This window comes from Musca autumnalis, unplaced genomic scaffold (assembly GCF_047663935.1).
Source record: "Musca autumnalis isolate F117 unplaced genomic scaffold, ASM4766393v1 scaffold_1, whole genome shotgun sequence".
NCBI lineage: Eukaryota > Metazoa > Arthropoda > Insecta > Diptera > Muscidae > Musca > Musca autumnalis.
Window position 1 is genome coordinate 233,103,985 of NW_027411644.1, and position 13,469 is coordinate 233,117,453.

At 39.5% G+C, this 13,469-nt stretch overlaps 1 protein-coding gene across 2 annotated transcripts in view; it reads left to right on the forward strand.

Moving 5' to 3' along the window:
• The window catches only part of LOC141389210 (solute carrier family 35 member F3), a 156,249-nt gene extending 144,062 nt beyond the window's left edge, over positions 1 to 12,187 (forward strand). The window contains exon 9 of one of the 2 annotated variants that reach the window (XM_073960376.1): positions 11,314 to 12,187. In XM_073960376.1, coding sequence (XP_073816477.1) covers positions 11,314 to 11,428 — 115 coding nt within the window. In that variant the 3' untranslated portion in view covers positions 11,429 to 12,187. The remainder of the gene's footprint in view (positions 1 to 11,313) is intronic. The other variant, XM_073960377.1, reaches the window with a different exon arrangement.
• Positions 12,188 to 13,469: the final 1,282 nt, after the last annotated feature.

Here is a 13,469-nt window from a genome sequence, read left to right on the forward strand (position 1 = left end):
ACGTTTAACTATATTCATGTCTTTGTATAGCTGATACAGCTCGTGGTTCATACGACGTCGATATTCACGGTCAACGCAAATCGGCCCGTAGATCTTTCGAAGAATTTTCCTCTCAAACACACCAAGCACTGCCTTATCTGCTTGCGCAAGTACCCATGCTTCAGAGCCATACATTAGTACGGGCAGTATCAGCGTTTTGTATAGTGTTATTTTTGTTTGACGAGATGTGGCTTTGTTTTTAAATTGCTTACTTAGACCATAGTAGCATCTGTTGGCCAATACAATTCTTCTTCTTATTTCACAACTGATGTTGTTTGTTGTGTTTATGGCAGTGCTGAGGTTGACGAAGTCTTTAACTACCTCAAAATTATAGGTACCAACTTCCACAGTTGGTCCGAGCTCTATGGACGCTTTGCGCGTCGACACCATCAATTTGGTCTTTTCGCCGTTTACCGCCAGACCCACTTTCGCAGATTCTGCTTCGACCTTCCTAAAGGTATCAGTTACTTCCTTTACTGATCGTCCCATGATGTCTATGTCATCAGCAAAAGCAACTAACATGTGGCTATTGGTGTAAATTGTGCCATTTCTTTTGACATTTACATCTCGTATTACCTTTTCCAGCAGGATGTTGAAAAGATTACACGAAAGGCTGTCTCCTTGCCTCAAACCTCTTTTGGTACAAAACTCTTCGGAGAGGTTCCTTCCAATTTTAACTGAGGACCTACTATCAGTTAAAGTCATCTTACAAAGCCGGATGAGCTTTGCGGGGATACCAAATTCAGACATTGCATGGAATACCTTTGATCGGAGGGGACTGTCGAAGGCTACTTTTTTAATCAACAAAAAGGTGGTAAGTGTCGATCTGCATCTCCTGGGTCTTCTCCAGGATTTGCCGCAGGGTAAATATCTGGCCAATGGTGGACTTGCCAGGTCTAAGGCCGCATTGGTATGGGTCAATTATCTCCTTGACCATAGGCTTAAGTCGTTCGCACTGTATCTCTGTCACTATCTTGTAGGCAATAGGAAGAAGACTTATGCCCCTATAGTTTGAGCATAAAGTCTTATCTCCTTTCTTATGGACGGGACACAGGATGCTCAGGTTCCAATCGTCGGGTACGCGTTCTTCCTGCCAGATGGAGCTAACTAGCTGATGCATACACCTTATCAGCGTGTCGCCTCCGGTTTTAAACAGCTCGACTGGTAGGCCATCAGCTTCTGCTGCCTTATTATTCTTCAGCCGGTTTATTGCTGCCTTTACCTCATCTTTGCCGGGTGGTATACATTCAATACCATCTTCTCGGATTGGATCTGTGGTATCTTCGTCGACTTCACTACAACTGGATACCAAGAGTTTGGAAAAAATGCTCTTTCCATATCCTTAGCACACTATCTGTATCAGTTACCAGATTACCTTGCCGGTCTCTACAGGAGAATGTGCCAGTTCCAAAGCCATCAATTTGATGTTTCACTCTTTGGTAGAATTTTCGGACTTCATTCTGTTTCCTGTACATCTTGATTTGTTCACACTCCCGCTTTTTCATCTCTCTCTCTTTTTCCTGCGGTAAAGACGTGTCTGCTTTTTCCTTTTCTCCCGATACCTCTCTCGTGCGCTACGCGTTGCTACTGATTGTAAAGTAGCCCCATATGCCGCATTTTCCTCTTCGGTAGCAGCATGACACTCCTGGTCATACCATGGATTCCTTGGTGGAGGTCTCTGGTATTCAAGTACTGATTTTGCGGCTGTTTGCATGGATTGGGCAATGTTTTGCCATTGTCCTGATATGTTATCGGGACGAGGAGTGCTTTGATTAAGCAGTTGGGCCAGTTGAGTGGAATATGCTGTGGCTATCTGTTGTGATGGTAGCTTACCGATGTCCAACTTTCGTGTTGTGTCTGTTCGCACTTTGTTTGCTACGTTTAATCTGGTACGTACCTTTGCTGCAACAAGGTAGTGGTCTGAGTCTATGTTTGCACCTCGGAACGATCGTACATCCATGCATGTCTTCCATCTATCACAACGTGATCAATTTGATTTCTTGTTATTTGATCTGTGCGACAGCCAGGTGCCCTTATGAATATCGAGATGCTTACATCTGGTACTGCTAACTACCATGTTTCTTGCAGCTGCAAAGTCTATCAGCCTCATACCATTGTCAGATATTTCACTGTGGAGACTGAAATTCCCGTCTGTTGGGCCAAAGATATTCTCCTTTCCAATTTTGGCATTAAAATCGCCTAAAATAATTTTAATGTCATGGGCAGGCCAACGGTCATAAGTTTCTTCTAAGCGCTCGTAAAATATATCTTTGGTCTGTTCGTCCTTGTCTTCAGTGGGAGCATGAGCGCAAATAAAGCTGATGTTGAAGAATGTTGCTTTTAATCGAATTGCAGCAAGCCTTTCATTCACTGGAGTGAAGCTGGAGACCAGATGTTTTAACCTCCGACCAACTACAAATCCGCAACCAAATTCATGCTTTGTGTTATGGCAGCTATAAAACAGTGCGTCACCTTTAGGTGTTGTTGTGACGCCTTTCCCGTTCCATCGTATTTCCTGTATGGCAGTAATGTCGGCCTTGTACTTTTCAAGTACATCTGCCAATGCGCAAACTGCACCTTCTCTATAAAGAGTGCGAACATTCCAGGTGCAGATTCGCAGATCATAGTCCTTAAAACGTTTGCGGGGTTCGTCAACTTTAGAGGGGTTTGTTTTTCTTTTCTTTCGTTTTTTTTCATAGTAGGCTGTTTTTTTTTCTAGTGCAGGGTTACAAACCCGACGCCCAAACCCAAGTTTTTAACGTTCTTATGGGTCAACGCGCGGCACATTTTAGCTCACTACCTTTAACGGGTGTTAAAGGCAGTTCCCCAGGTGACACCACGAGGAGGTCAGTGTCCATCCCCTACATCACCCAAACTTCAGTTAATAAAATTAAGAACACCACCAATGGGCCCTTTACAAAGACGAAAATGCTCCAAAAGCAATACTCGAAGATGACAACTTTGAAGCTGGATTCGGTGAAAATCGATCCTTCCGATTTAAACATTCAGTTTTTTATCCACAAGGTCAAAACTGCCTGAAGGAGCTTTCCAATGCTTTTGCGATGCACTAGAGAGTTCTTAATTATTGTCTTGGCTATAATTTTTGTCTTGGATCGAAAATCTCAACGGTTTGGCTGTTATATGCCAAAATATCCAAAAAACGTGGGTTAAAAAAAAACTTCAAAATCGCGAGACTCGATTTTTACCGTGACAAGGCCAAAATTGCCTAAAGGAGCGTTTACGATGTACTAGAGAGTTCTTAATTATTGTCTTGGCTACAATTTTTGTCTCAGTCTTGGATCGAACATCTCAATGGTTTGGCTGTTATATGCCAAAATATCAAAAAAAGTGGGTAAAAAGATTTCAAAATCGCGAGACTCGATTTTCACCGTATACATATATATGGCTTAGTGTTTTTTTTTAGCTCACTACAACCCCAGGAATCAGAAACGCGAAGGGCCCATTAAAGTGTTTTTGCTTCCATACAAATCGCCACGACCTAATATACGAGAGGATGCGACGAATATTAATGATCAAATATAAAGAAGCGGCAAGGAGTGTACATAGCAGGAGCAGTACAGTTGGCAGAGGCTTTGTCACTGCGGAAACGTGGCACAGTAGCGCACCCGATGAACTTGGAAGGCACGTAGGTTGGTGTCAGCTTCAGCACAACAGCGGCACAATAAATAATAGGTGTGTCTTTTTACGTGATAATTTGTAATAATTATTACGAAATGTTACTAAATGCTGTCTTTTTACACAAAAGTTCAGTAAAAGAGAGCGAAGTGAGAGAACAAGTTTGACAGTTGTTTGCTGAGAAATTGCTAAAAGTTGCTGAAAGAATTTTTCCCAGCAACCTTTAGCAAGTTCGATCAGCTGTTTTTTAATCATCTGCAAATGGTCAGCTGCTCAATGTTTATCTTATTTTTTGTGGAAAAATACTATAAATATTACGACTCAGGTTTATTTATTGATTATTTTATTAATATGTATATTAATTATTTTCTATTCATTTTGCTTAAAATTGAAGAACTTTTTCATTGCTTTGGAGTTATTTTTTCGTTCATGCATTGGCGCCAATGTTTTTGTTTTGGTTATCAACTGTTATCTTGCTAAAGTTTACTAAGTGCTGTCTTTTTACTTTTTTCTCTATTTTCGTATCAAAGAGTAAAATCTCTCTTACTCTCTGAAAAGAAGTTACTGAATAATTATTACTGAAAAAGTAAAAAGACACAACTATTGACGGCACATAAGCTGACATCTGCGGCACGATGGATGTTGACGGCTCGTACGTTGAAGATAGATTTAGCACAGCTACGACACGATGAATGTTGACGGTATGTAGCTTGGTGGAAGATTTAGAGCAGTAGCGGCCCGATTTACGCTGATGTCTTGTATTAAAGCCAAAATCACGTTTTACATTCAAACTTGACTCAGTCAACGACACAAGCAGCTGCTCCTACGATTACCAAAACAACAATCCAACGGCAGCGGGTTATTTGGTACCGGATTGACCACAAACCATAGTGTTTCGGCCAGCAGCAGCCAATCCAGCTTCAAACGTATGCTTCTACGTAGGTTTCTGTGCTGCTACAACAACAACATTACCAAAACAATCATCTGTTCAAGCCGAGGGGACCTTTCACAACCCCACTCGTCGAAGCAGAAACTACACCAAATCTACTTCCAGTGGTAGTCGAAGTCACTTGACTTGGACTTGACAGTCCACAACATGTTTTGCACGGTGTCATCAATCCGTGCCCTATAGGAATTCAGACGTCTGCACCATCCCCAGCGTAGTTTGTGTTGTGGCATCTGCGAATGCATCCGTGTGAATGCTATTTAAACCAGTTTGATAGGCTTTTTGATTTTGGGGTTCTATCTTGTAACGTTGGACCTTCTAGATCCTATTCACCTTATGGTGATCAGGATGGCTCTCACAGTGACAACCGTACTTGCAACGAAATCATGCCATTGTGTTGCTTTTTTGGAATAATCTTTGTCTCCTCATGTACATGGCAGCTCTTAAGGCGACATTCTGACAGGTTCGAATATTTTTCCATCGCGTTGAAATAAGATTGGCGGACCAAACTGGCGCCTCATAGCGTTCCACGGATCGACATATCGCGTTATATGTGGCTAACAAGGTTTCTTTATCTGCAACCCAAGTGTTGGCGGCTAGGGGCTTGAGGACCTAGTTCCTACACCTCAGCTTGTCACAGAAAGCTGTGGAATGCGCGGACGACATGAAGATGCTGTCGAATGTTACCTCTAGAATTTCGGTGTAGTTTGTGGTTGCAATTCTGCTACCATCGATCATGACATTCAACTCAGTGCTCTCCTCTTACATCCATGGTGTTAACAGAGTGACCGCAGATTTGCATATTCCTCATATGGTTCATCCTTTCAAAATGACATCAGGGAAAGTACTTGACGCCATGATCGTACAATCCCGTACCCGTGCAAACCCGTATACGTTACGATCTCAATGCCATCTGGAGGGGGTGGAATACAGAAGAGGTAGATGTTAAACAGTTCCGGAGATGTCACTTCACCTTGAGGAACTCCTTGTTTTAATCTACGGGGCTTGGATTTTTGTTCCTGAACTCCAACGTTTCTAACTTGGCCGGATCTGATCGATGTCATCAAAAAGCGCGCACAGTACTAAAGGCATTAGAGCGCCATCATCACTGTTCTATCACACGGCTTGCTCTGGATGAGTCCTCTACTAATATATGTGGAGATTGCATGCAGTGCAGTTGTCGTGCTGTGCTGCTTTCGGAGCCCATGCTGATGGTCGGCATTTGGATAGCTTTTTCTGACGCTGGGCGGGACAAAAGTCTTGAGGGTCTTTGCTAGGGGCGACAGAAGCGAATTCGGTCTTTACGATTCACCATTGCTGGCGTCCTTGCCTTGGTTTCAGTAGCGGGACCAGCCTGTCCATTTTCCAGACTTCGGGAACGATGTCAATTGCTAGCGACAGGTTGAAAACTTTAGTGAGATACTCGACTCCTGGCACATTCATCAGTTTCAGCATTACCTTGGAGATTCCATCAGGGTCCAACGATTTGGATAAATTAGCGTTCCTGATAACATTCGCAACGTCACCCATTGTAAATTGTGGTGGTTCATCCTCGGCAGGAAGACATCTACTGCGACGTAGTACTCTTCTCTTCGCGCTGTCACTCCCGGGGTACTCGTTTGAAATAACTTGCACACCTCTTCGGGTCAGACAACGTAACGTTGCCAAAAATGACTTAGGTCCTCTCTTCCTTCTTTCCATTATTCGAGAGTGACTTAACCTTTGCCCACAATTCGCTTATTCCGGCGCCAATGTTGCAACTCTTCAGATGACTTAACTCTTTGTTCCGCTTATGCTCACCGACTAACCTCCCTAACTCTGGGGTCACTGGGGTTGGCACGCTGAAGCTCATCACGCCCATTTGCTAATCCCGTCACCTATGCCGGGAAGTTTGCTTTCATTTCGGGTATTCGGCCAGCATGAATATGTTGAGCGCCTGCAGTAGTGATGATGTGTCGGAAAGTCCTTTCTGCTACCCGAACATTAGAAGGAATGGGTAGATTTCGAAGCGGTGACTAGTGAACTCTCTGAACCTAGGCCAATTGGCTTCCCGTGATTGATGAAAATGCGGCGTTCAGAGGTTATGAAATGGAGCAGTCTGCTGATGGAGACAATTATGGGGAGATGTTCTGATCCAAGAGAAACCACGTCAGGTGACGTCATTTGTCAGACCAGGTGACACAATGGTTATGTCTGTCGAACTGTGACACTCTCCGCTAATTTTGGTAGGGTGTCCTCATTGACCTTACAAAACGTAGAGCTATCAATCTGCTCGATCAGCACTACTCTGGTCGTTTCCGTTGACATAATATCACAACTCATGATGAGCATTAAAGTCCCCCAATACCAGACGGTTATGACCTTCCAAAATCTTCTAATGTTGGATCTATAACCTGGAGTACAGCTATTTATCGACGGGATGTGTACGTTCTGCAACTCTACCATGGCAGTTCTACACCAAACTGCTACCATGTACGGGTCATTAGTCCAGGCATAAGCGAGATAGGTCTGTATTGAACAGTCTGGTGCAATAAGAAAGCTAATCCACTTCTGGTGCCATCCTTCCTCAGTACATTGTAACCACCACAGTTGTTGTTGAGCTTGGTCTCCTGCAGTGGCGTCCCGATGCCTCGCCATAAAGCCAAGCGTACGTTGTAACCACTACAACGCGGTAAGCTGCAGTTGTTTTTGATCTTAGTTTCCTGCAGTGGAGTCCCGATGCATGCACTGTAGTCAGAGGACGACACAACCACCTACGACAGTGGTGGACCGATGAACTGAACCCAGACGACGACAAATCAGCTACGGCAGTTGTGGTACGATGTACGCTGATGTCTCACCTTAAAACCAAGGGTACGTTTTAAAACCCCACTTGACTCAGATGAAAACACAACCTGCTACGGCGGTGGTGATCCGATGAACGCTAGTGTCAAGAGCACGTTTTACAACCTCACTTTAATCAAACGACAACAGCTTCTCTTACAGAGACCAAAACTATCTTCTGATCAAGCTGAGGGTATGTTTTACAACTAAACTACTGCTCATAAGCCCCACTTGACTAGGGATAGGTAAGTCTACTATCGGTGTATCGACTTTTTGCAGTCAAAAATTCAAAAGTCGAAGTCGATTTTTGACTGGAAGGAAAATCGCATAATCGATTATGATCGATCTTGCCCGTCGATTTTAGTTGACTTTGGTGTTTATACCGTTTTCTGATGGAAAGTCAGTAGTTACACGTACAAATAGTGTTTTTGGCAAATATAGGTTAGGAAAGAGGGCAGAGGAGATCTTTCCACAAAACTCTGTGGCCTACAAAATCATCTGCGCAAAGCCCTCAAAAACTCGAAAATCGACGAATAATCGTTTTTCTGCGTTTATAAAAAAGTAGAAAGTCGAAAAATCGATTATTGCTTTCCATTACTTATCCCTACACTTGACTCAACAACCACCCTAAAGCTGGGTACACATTGTTGGTTTTGAATGACAGCTTTGCTCAAATAATCGGTTACATGCTAGTGTAGCCGGACGGTTGGACATTTATCGATAATTGCGAAAAATCTTCATACTGCACTTAAAGTGCAGTACACATTGTCAGTTTTGAATGACGATTTTTTGCAATTATCGATAACTGTCCAACCGTCCAGCAACCACAAAATATTTTGTGGTTGCATGATGAATAACAAAAATGAACGGACACACTAGCAGGCAACCGCAAAGCTGTCATTTAAAACTGACAATGTGTACCCAGCTTTAAGGATACGTAAGTCGACTTTCGATTAGTCCGTTTTTTATAGTTAAAAATCTAAAGCGGGGTTCACACGATCAGTCTTGACTGTCGATTTTTCGGAATTATCGATTACCGTCAAATAGTCCAGCAACCACAAAATATTTTGTGGTTGCCTGATGACTGACCAAAGTGAGCGGCCACACTGGCAAGCAACCGATTATTTGAGCAAAACTGACAGTCAAAACGATTATCGCTATCGCATAATCGATTATTTTGTGATCGATTTACGATTTTGCCCATAGATTATAGTTGACTTTGGCGGTTCTACGGTTTAACTTAACTTTAACTTCGTTAATTAACGATGTTTTTTCGGTAAGTTTACGACGAATAAAACGTAGTCGTAAATTTCTACCGATAGCAACAATGTTGACAACTTTTATTTTAACTTTTTATTCATAATTTTGAATTTTAATTTTACCAGTTTTTGTCGGTAACTCAAAAAATGAGTTAGAGAATCTACAAAATCATCTGTGCAAAGGACCAAAAGAAAACGCGAAAAATCGTATTTTTTTTTTATTTTTAGAAGAAAATCGAAAAATCGATTATTGCTTTTCATTAGGTCTGTTCGATAACCCAAAAGTTTGTACAAATCAAGGCAAATCTATTGGTCTGTGCTAGAACCTGCAAGAAGCTACTATTTTTTACTACGATAACATTTTTTCCTTTATGTTATCAGCAAGATCTATTTAACAGGTCACGTAAGTAGCACAACAACAACTCTATTTTGGCCGAAAATTCTTCAATATGTCAAAATGTTTGTTTACGTTTTCATACAATTTATTCACGATAACAAAATATTTGACAGATTGAAACCAATCAGCTGGCCGTTTTACGCCACCTTATAATTTCATCATGGTTATCAGAAAAATTTATGTTATCATTAAAAATTAGTAGATTCTTGCAGTTGTGGAACAAACCATATATAAGGTAGATGCATGAATTACAACAACTAACAAATTTAAAAGACAAAATTGTTGTTATTCAAAATTAAATGTCAAAAAAATATATATTGAATAATAGGGTCGTTCTAAAAATTTTCTCAGGAAAAACATAAATACATTTTTAAAATCATCTAAAATAAATATAATGCATTCAGAACTGTCGTAGGTCGTATTATTATTACACGTTAACGATAAGAAGAAGTATTTTATTGTAGCAAATTTCGAAGTTTCAAATTTCATGAGTAGACCCTATTACATTTTGAAAACCAAATTTACAAAAAAAGTAAAAATACAGCTGATTGCCACTTCTACCTTCTATAAATTTGTCTTGGTACAAATTTGTACAAACCAAAGCATATTTATAGAAGGTAGAAGTGACAATCAGCTGTATTCTAATACCCCGTTTATATATAACCGGATTTAACAAACCGACTGGGTTTTAAATGTCAATTCCATTGCTTATATTTCAAACAAATCCTCTCAAAGAAGGTTAACCCTGCAAAAAGCTCTAATATAAACAGCATATTACTTTTTGTAAATTTAGTTTTCAAAATGTAATAGGGTCTACTCATGAAATTTGAAACTAGAAATTTGCTACCATAAAATACTGTTTTTCATCCTAAACGTACAATAAAAATTACCTACGAGAGTTCTGAATGCTTTACATTTACATTTTGATTCAAATTTGTTCTACTTTAGAGGTGTATTTATGTTTTTCCTCAGAATTTTTTAGAACGACCCCAATGTTTTCTTTGACATTAAATTTTCTATAACAACAATATGGTTTTTGTAAATTTGTTAGTTCTTGTAATTCATGCATTTACCTTATATGAATTTGCTTTGGTACAAACTTTTAAGTACAGTACACATTGTCAGTTTTGAATGACGATTTTTTGCAATTATCGATAACTGTCCAACCGCCCAGCAACCACAAAATATTTTGTGGTTGCATGGTGAATGACAAAAATGAACGGCCACACTAGCAAGCAACAACAAAGCTGTCATTCAAAACTGACAATGTGTACCCAGCTTTACATAATGCTGTTCGATAACAAACTTGTTCCGTAATCGAGAAATCAGAAGTAGTTGCAAGTACTTTTTACCTGCGAACTTATCGAACAGACTTATTACCTATCCCTAAACCGCCCACAGACGACAGTCTCGATTCTTTCTACAGCATCTCCTTTTATAACTGCTGGTGGCAGTTATAACTTGATTCAATTTTCATCGGCGTACTTAATATTAGTGTAGCTATTTGACGTTAGGGATTCCCATCACTGTATATTAGTTTCCTGTCTTACCACTAGGGGACTTTTTGGCTGTTGCATTTAAAATTAAAAAGGTTCCCTCAAATACCCAGCAGATAAATAAACCTTGTTGACCACATATATCACGATAGATGGGTCGGCGGAAAGTTAATAGGATCCATTGAGACCCGCGAATACAAGGCCACGCTTGCTTGAGAAGTGCAATGGTTGCCATCTTACGTTTTCAGTGGAATAATTGCATTGTTATCAGGTAAATATTTTTAACTGATGTCAGCGTAATGACCCAAATCATGAAGCTCTTTGAAGACAAATTCAGGTTGGCCTATAAGATCCACAAAGCAAGTAGAAAATATTCATATAGCAAATAACACTATCGCAAAACATAGCTATCACTATTAAATAAATATTGGCCAATTTGCCCAAAGATCCCTCAAAATCCTAAGAAAAATCGTTCAAACTGCTTGATATTTATACTCAATAATGTTAATAAAAAAGGATATTGGAAATTATTCCCCAACTTATTTCAACATTTTAATTTTATCATAATTAGGGCTCTAACATTATTATTGAATTGCAAATAATTAGTTTACTAACATTTAAATTTCTTTAGACTTCACTTTTTACTAATAATGAACTTTTTTCTTAATTTACATTTTTCCAAAACAAAAAAAAATTAAAATACAACAACAAATAAAGATGGGGTCGAGGTCCTCGCCACGGTTCGTTAGCCGGTCATCATCCCACCATTATCGATTATCGGACGGGATACATAAGGTCCCATCTTCGGTCACCCTCTGGCCGTGTGAGATGACTGATTTGTCGCCAACTGGTTTTCTACAACAACAACATCAACAGGGTAATCATAATGCAACAGGTACGGCAACAACAGCCAGCAATATCAGCCGACATCCCCACGGACATGGTCATCTGTATTCAAGTCTATCATTATCATCCTCCGGTGGTGGTGGCATTGGCATACCTGGTATTGTTGGATCATCTGCTGCCGGCATTGCAGGCAGCAGTGGCGGATCTGTACATCATGCTACAAGCAGTCATAGCAGCAGCATACGTGCTCCTCCAGTTGGCAGTGGTGGTGGCCGTTTATTTTCATATTTTGGCAATGATCACGAACATGAACGTAAAAAATCTGAAACATCATTCTTCAATTTGGGTTTTCGTCGTAAATCTACCGTTGTTTATTATGCGGCCACTGACTAATCCCCGAGATGGCGAAGCAATGCTCATTAAGTCCCTGATTGGCTTTATAACCATTTAATGACAAGTGGGGGACAATAATAATAAAAAAAATAAATCGTATCGTATATTAAGGTATAATATTGAAGTAAGCACACACACAGACACACAACCACATAAATCCATGCAATTATTATTAATAAATTACAAATACAAGAAGAATTTGTGCATACTTCTACTGAGAGAAGTGAATAATAAAAAAAAGGATATTGAAAATAAAACATCTGTCTATAAAATAATGTGAACATTTATTCCTAAGATATTAATATACATACAATCAATCAGATAAATAAAACTAATGAAGGTGTCAAAATAATACTTGGCTAATTTGAGCTCAGTAGGCTTCTACAATCTTTCCTTTCGCTTGAGGCATCAATGCCGATTATAGTAATTCTTTCCTCCAAAGAAGTGAATGTGAAGACAACATTTTGAATTTTCCTATATACCACACTTAGGTATGACAAAGGCCAAAAATGGCTCAAAACTCAGAAAATCAAAATCGGTTTTTATACCGTCAGCCATGGTAGAACAATAGAAGGTAAGAGCAAAACCCAGCTGGCTGAGCTGGGGGTCAATTCTGTTTCTAAACGTGAAATGAAAACTATTATAAAGGAAATAAATGTCAAATGAAAAAAATTATAAAGAAAATATTTTTCATTTCCAATTTTCATAGAACAAGAATCCTGCCCCTGGGGCTCAATTCTGTTTCTATGAAAATATGAAATGAAAAATTTTTAAAGGAGAAAACTGTCAAGTGAAAAAAATTAGAAAGGAAGTATTTTTCATTTCAAATTTTCATAGAACAAAAATCGAGCCCCTGGGCTGTAACGTTTGTGTCAAATTCCAATTTGAAATACATGTATTTTGTTTTTGTATTTTTGAACGCACACGCAATACGGAGAGTTATAGGTTTCGCCCTAAAATATTTATTTATTTTTTCGATGTACATTAAGGCCCCCACTCATTAGTCAGTCTGACTGCCAGCATTTATGGTAGTATGTGTACATTTTTGAAATTTTGAGAATGTATGTATATGTGACTTTTTCAAGACTGATGAAAATCAAAATAGTTTTGATTTCAAAATGAACCCCCATGGTAGAACAAGAAAAGGTAGCAGCAATACCCAGCTGACTGAACTGGGTTGTAGTGTTAGTGTCAAATTCCATTCGACATTTTATGTATTTATTTCTATGTTCGATGTATATTAGGGATATATATTTTTGAAGAACAAATTTATTCATCAGAAAAAAAAAACTATTTCCCATAAAGACGGCTTCATATCATTGACATGTAACCTCCTTCAGGTCCGAACGACATGCCGCACACTAAAACACCGCTTATAGAGGCGGTACAATATTTGTTAATATGTGTGGTATTTTGTTAAACTTGAAAAGAATAAAGCCCTAATAAACATGTGCTTTTTTGTTTTCAAAAGCAAATGATTGAAACATCTTCTCTTTTTTCAATGAATTACCAGCGACCCAAAACATTTTTGCAAGTATTCTACTTTCTGCGACAAATTATGCATTTAGTGGAATGATATGGAAACATTCAAATTGAACATCTAACGAGTTTTCATTCATGTTTTCCAAAATATT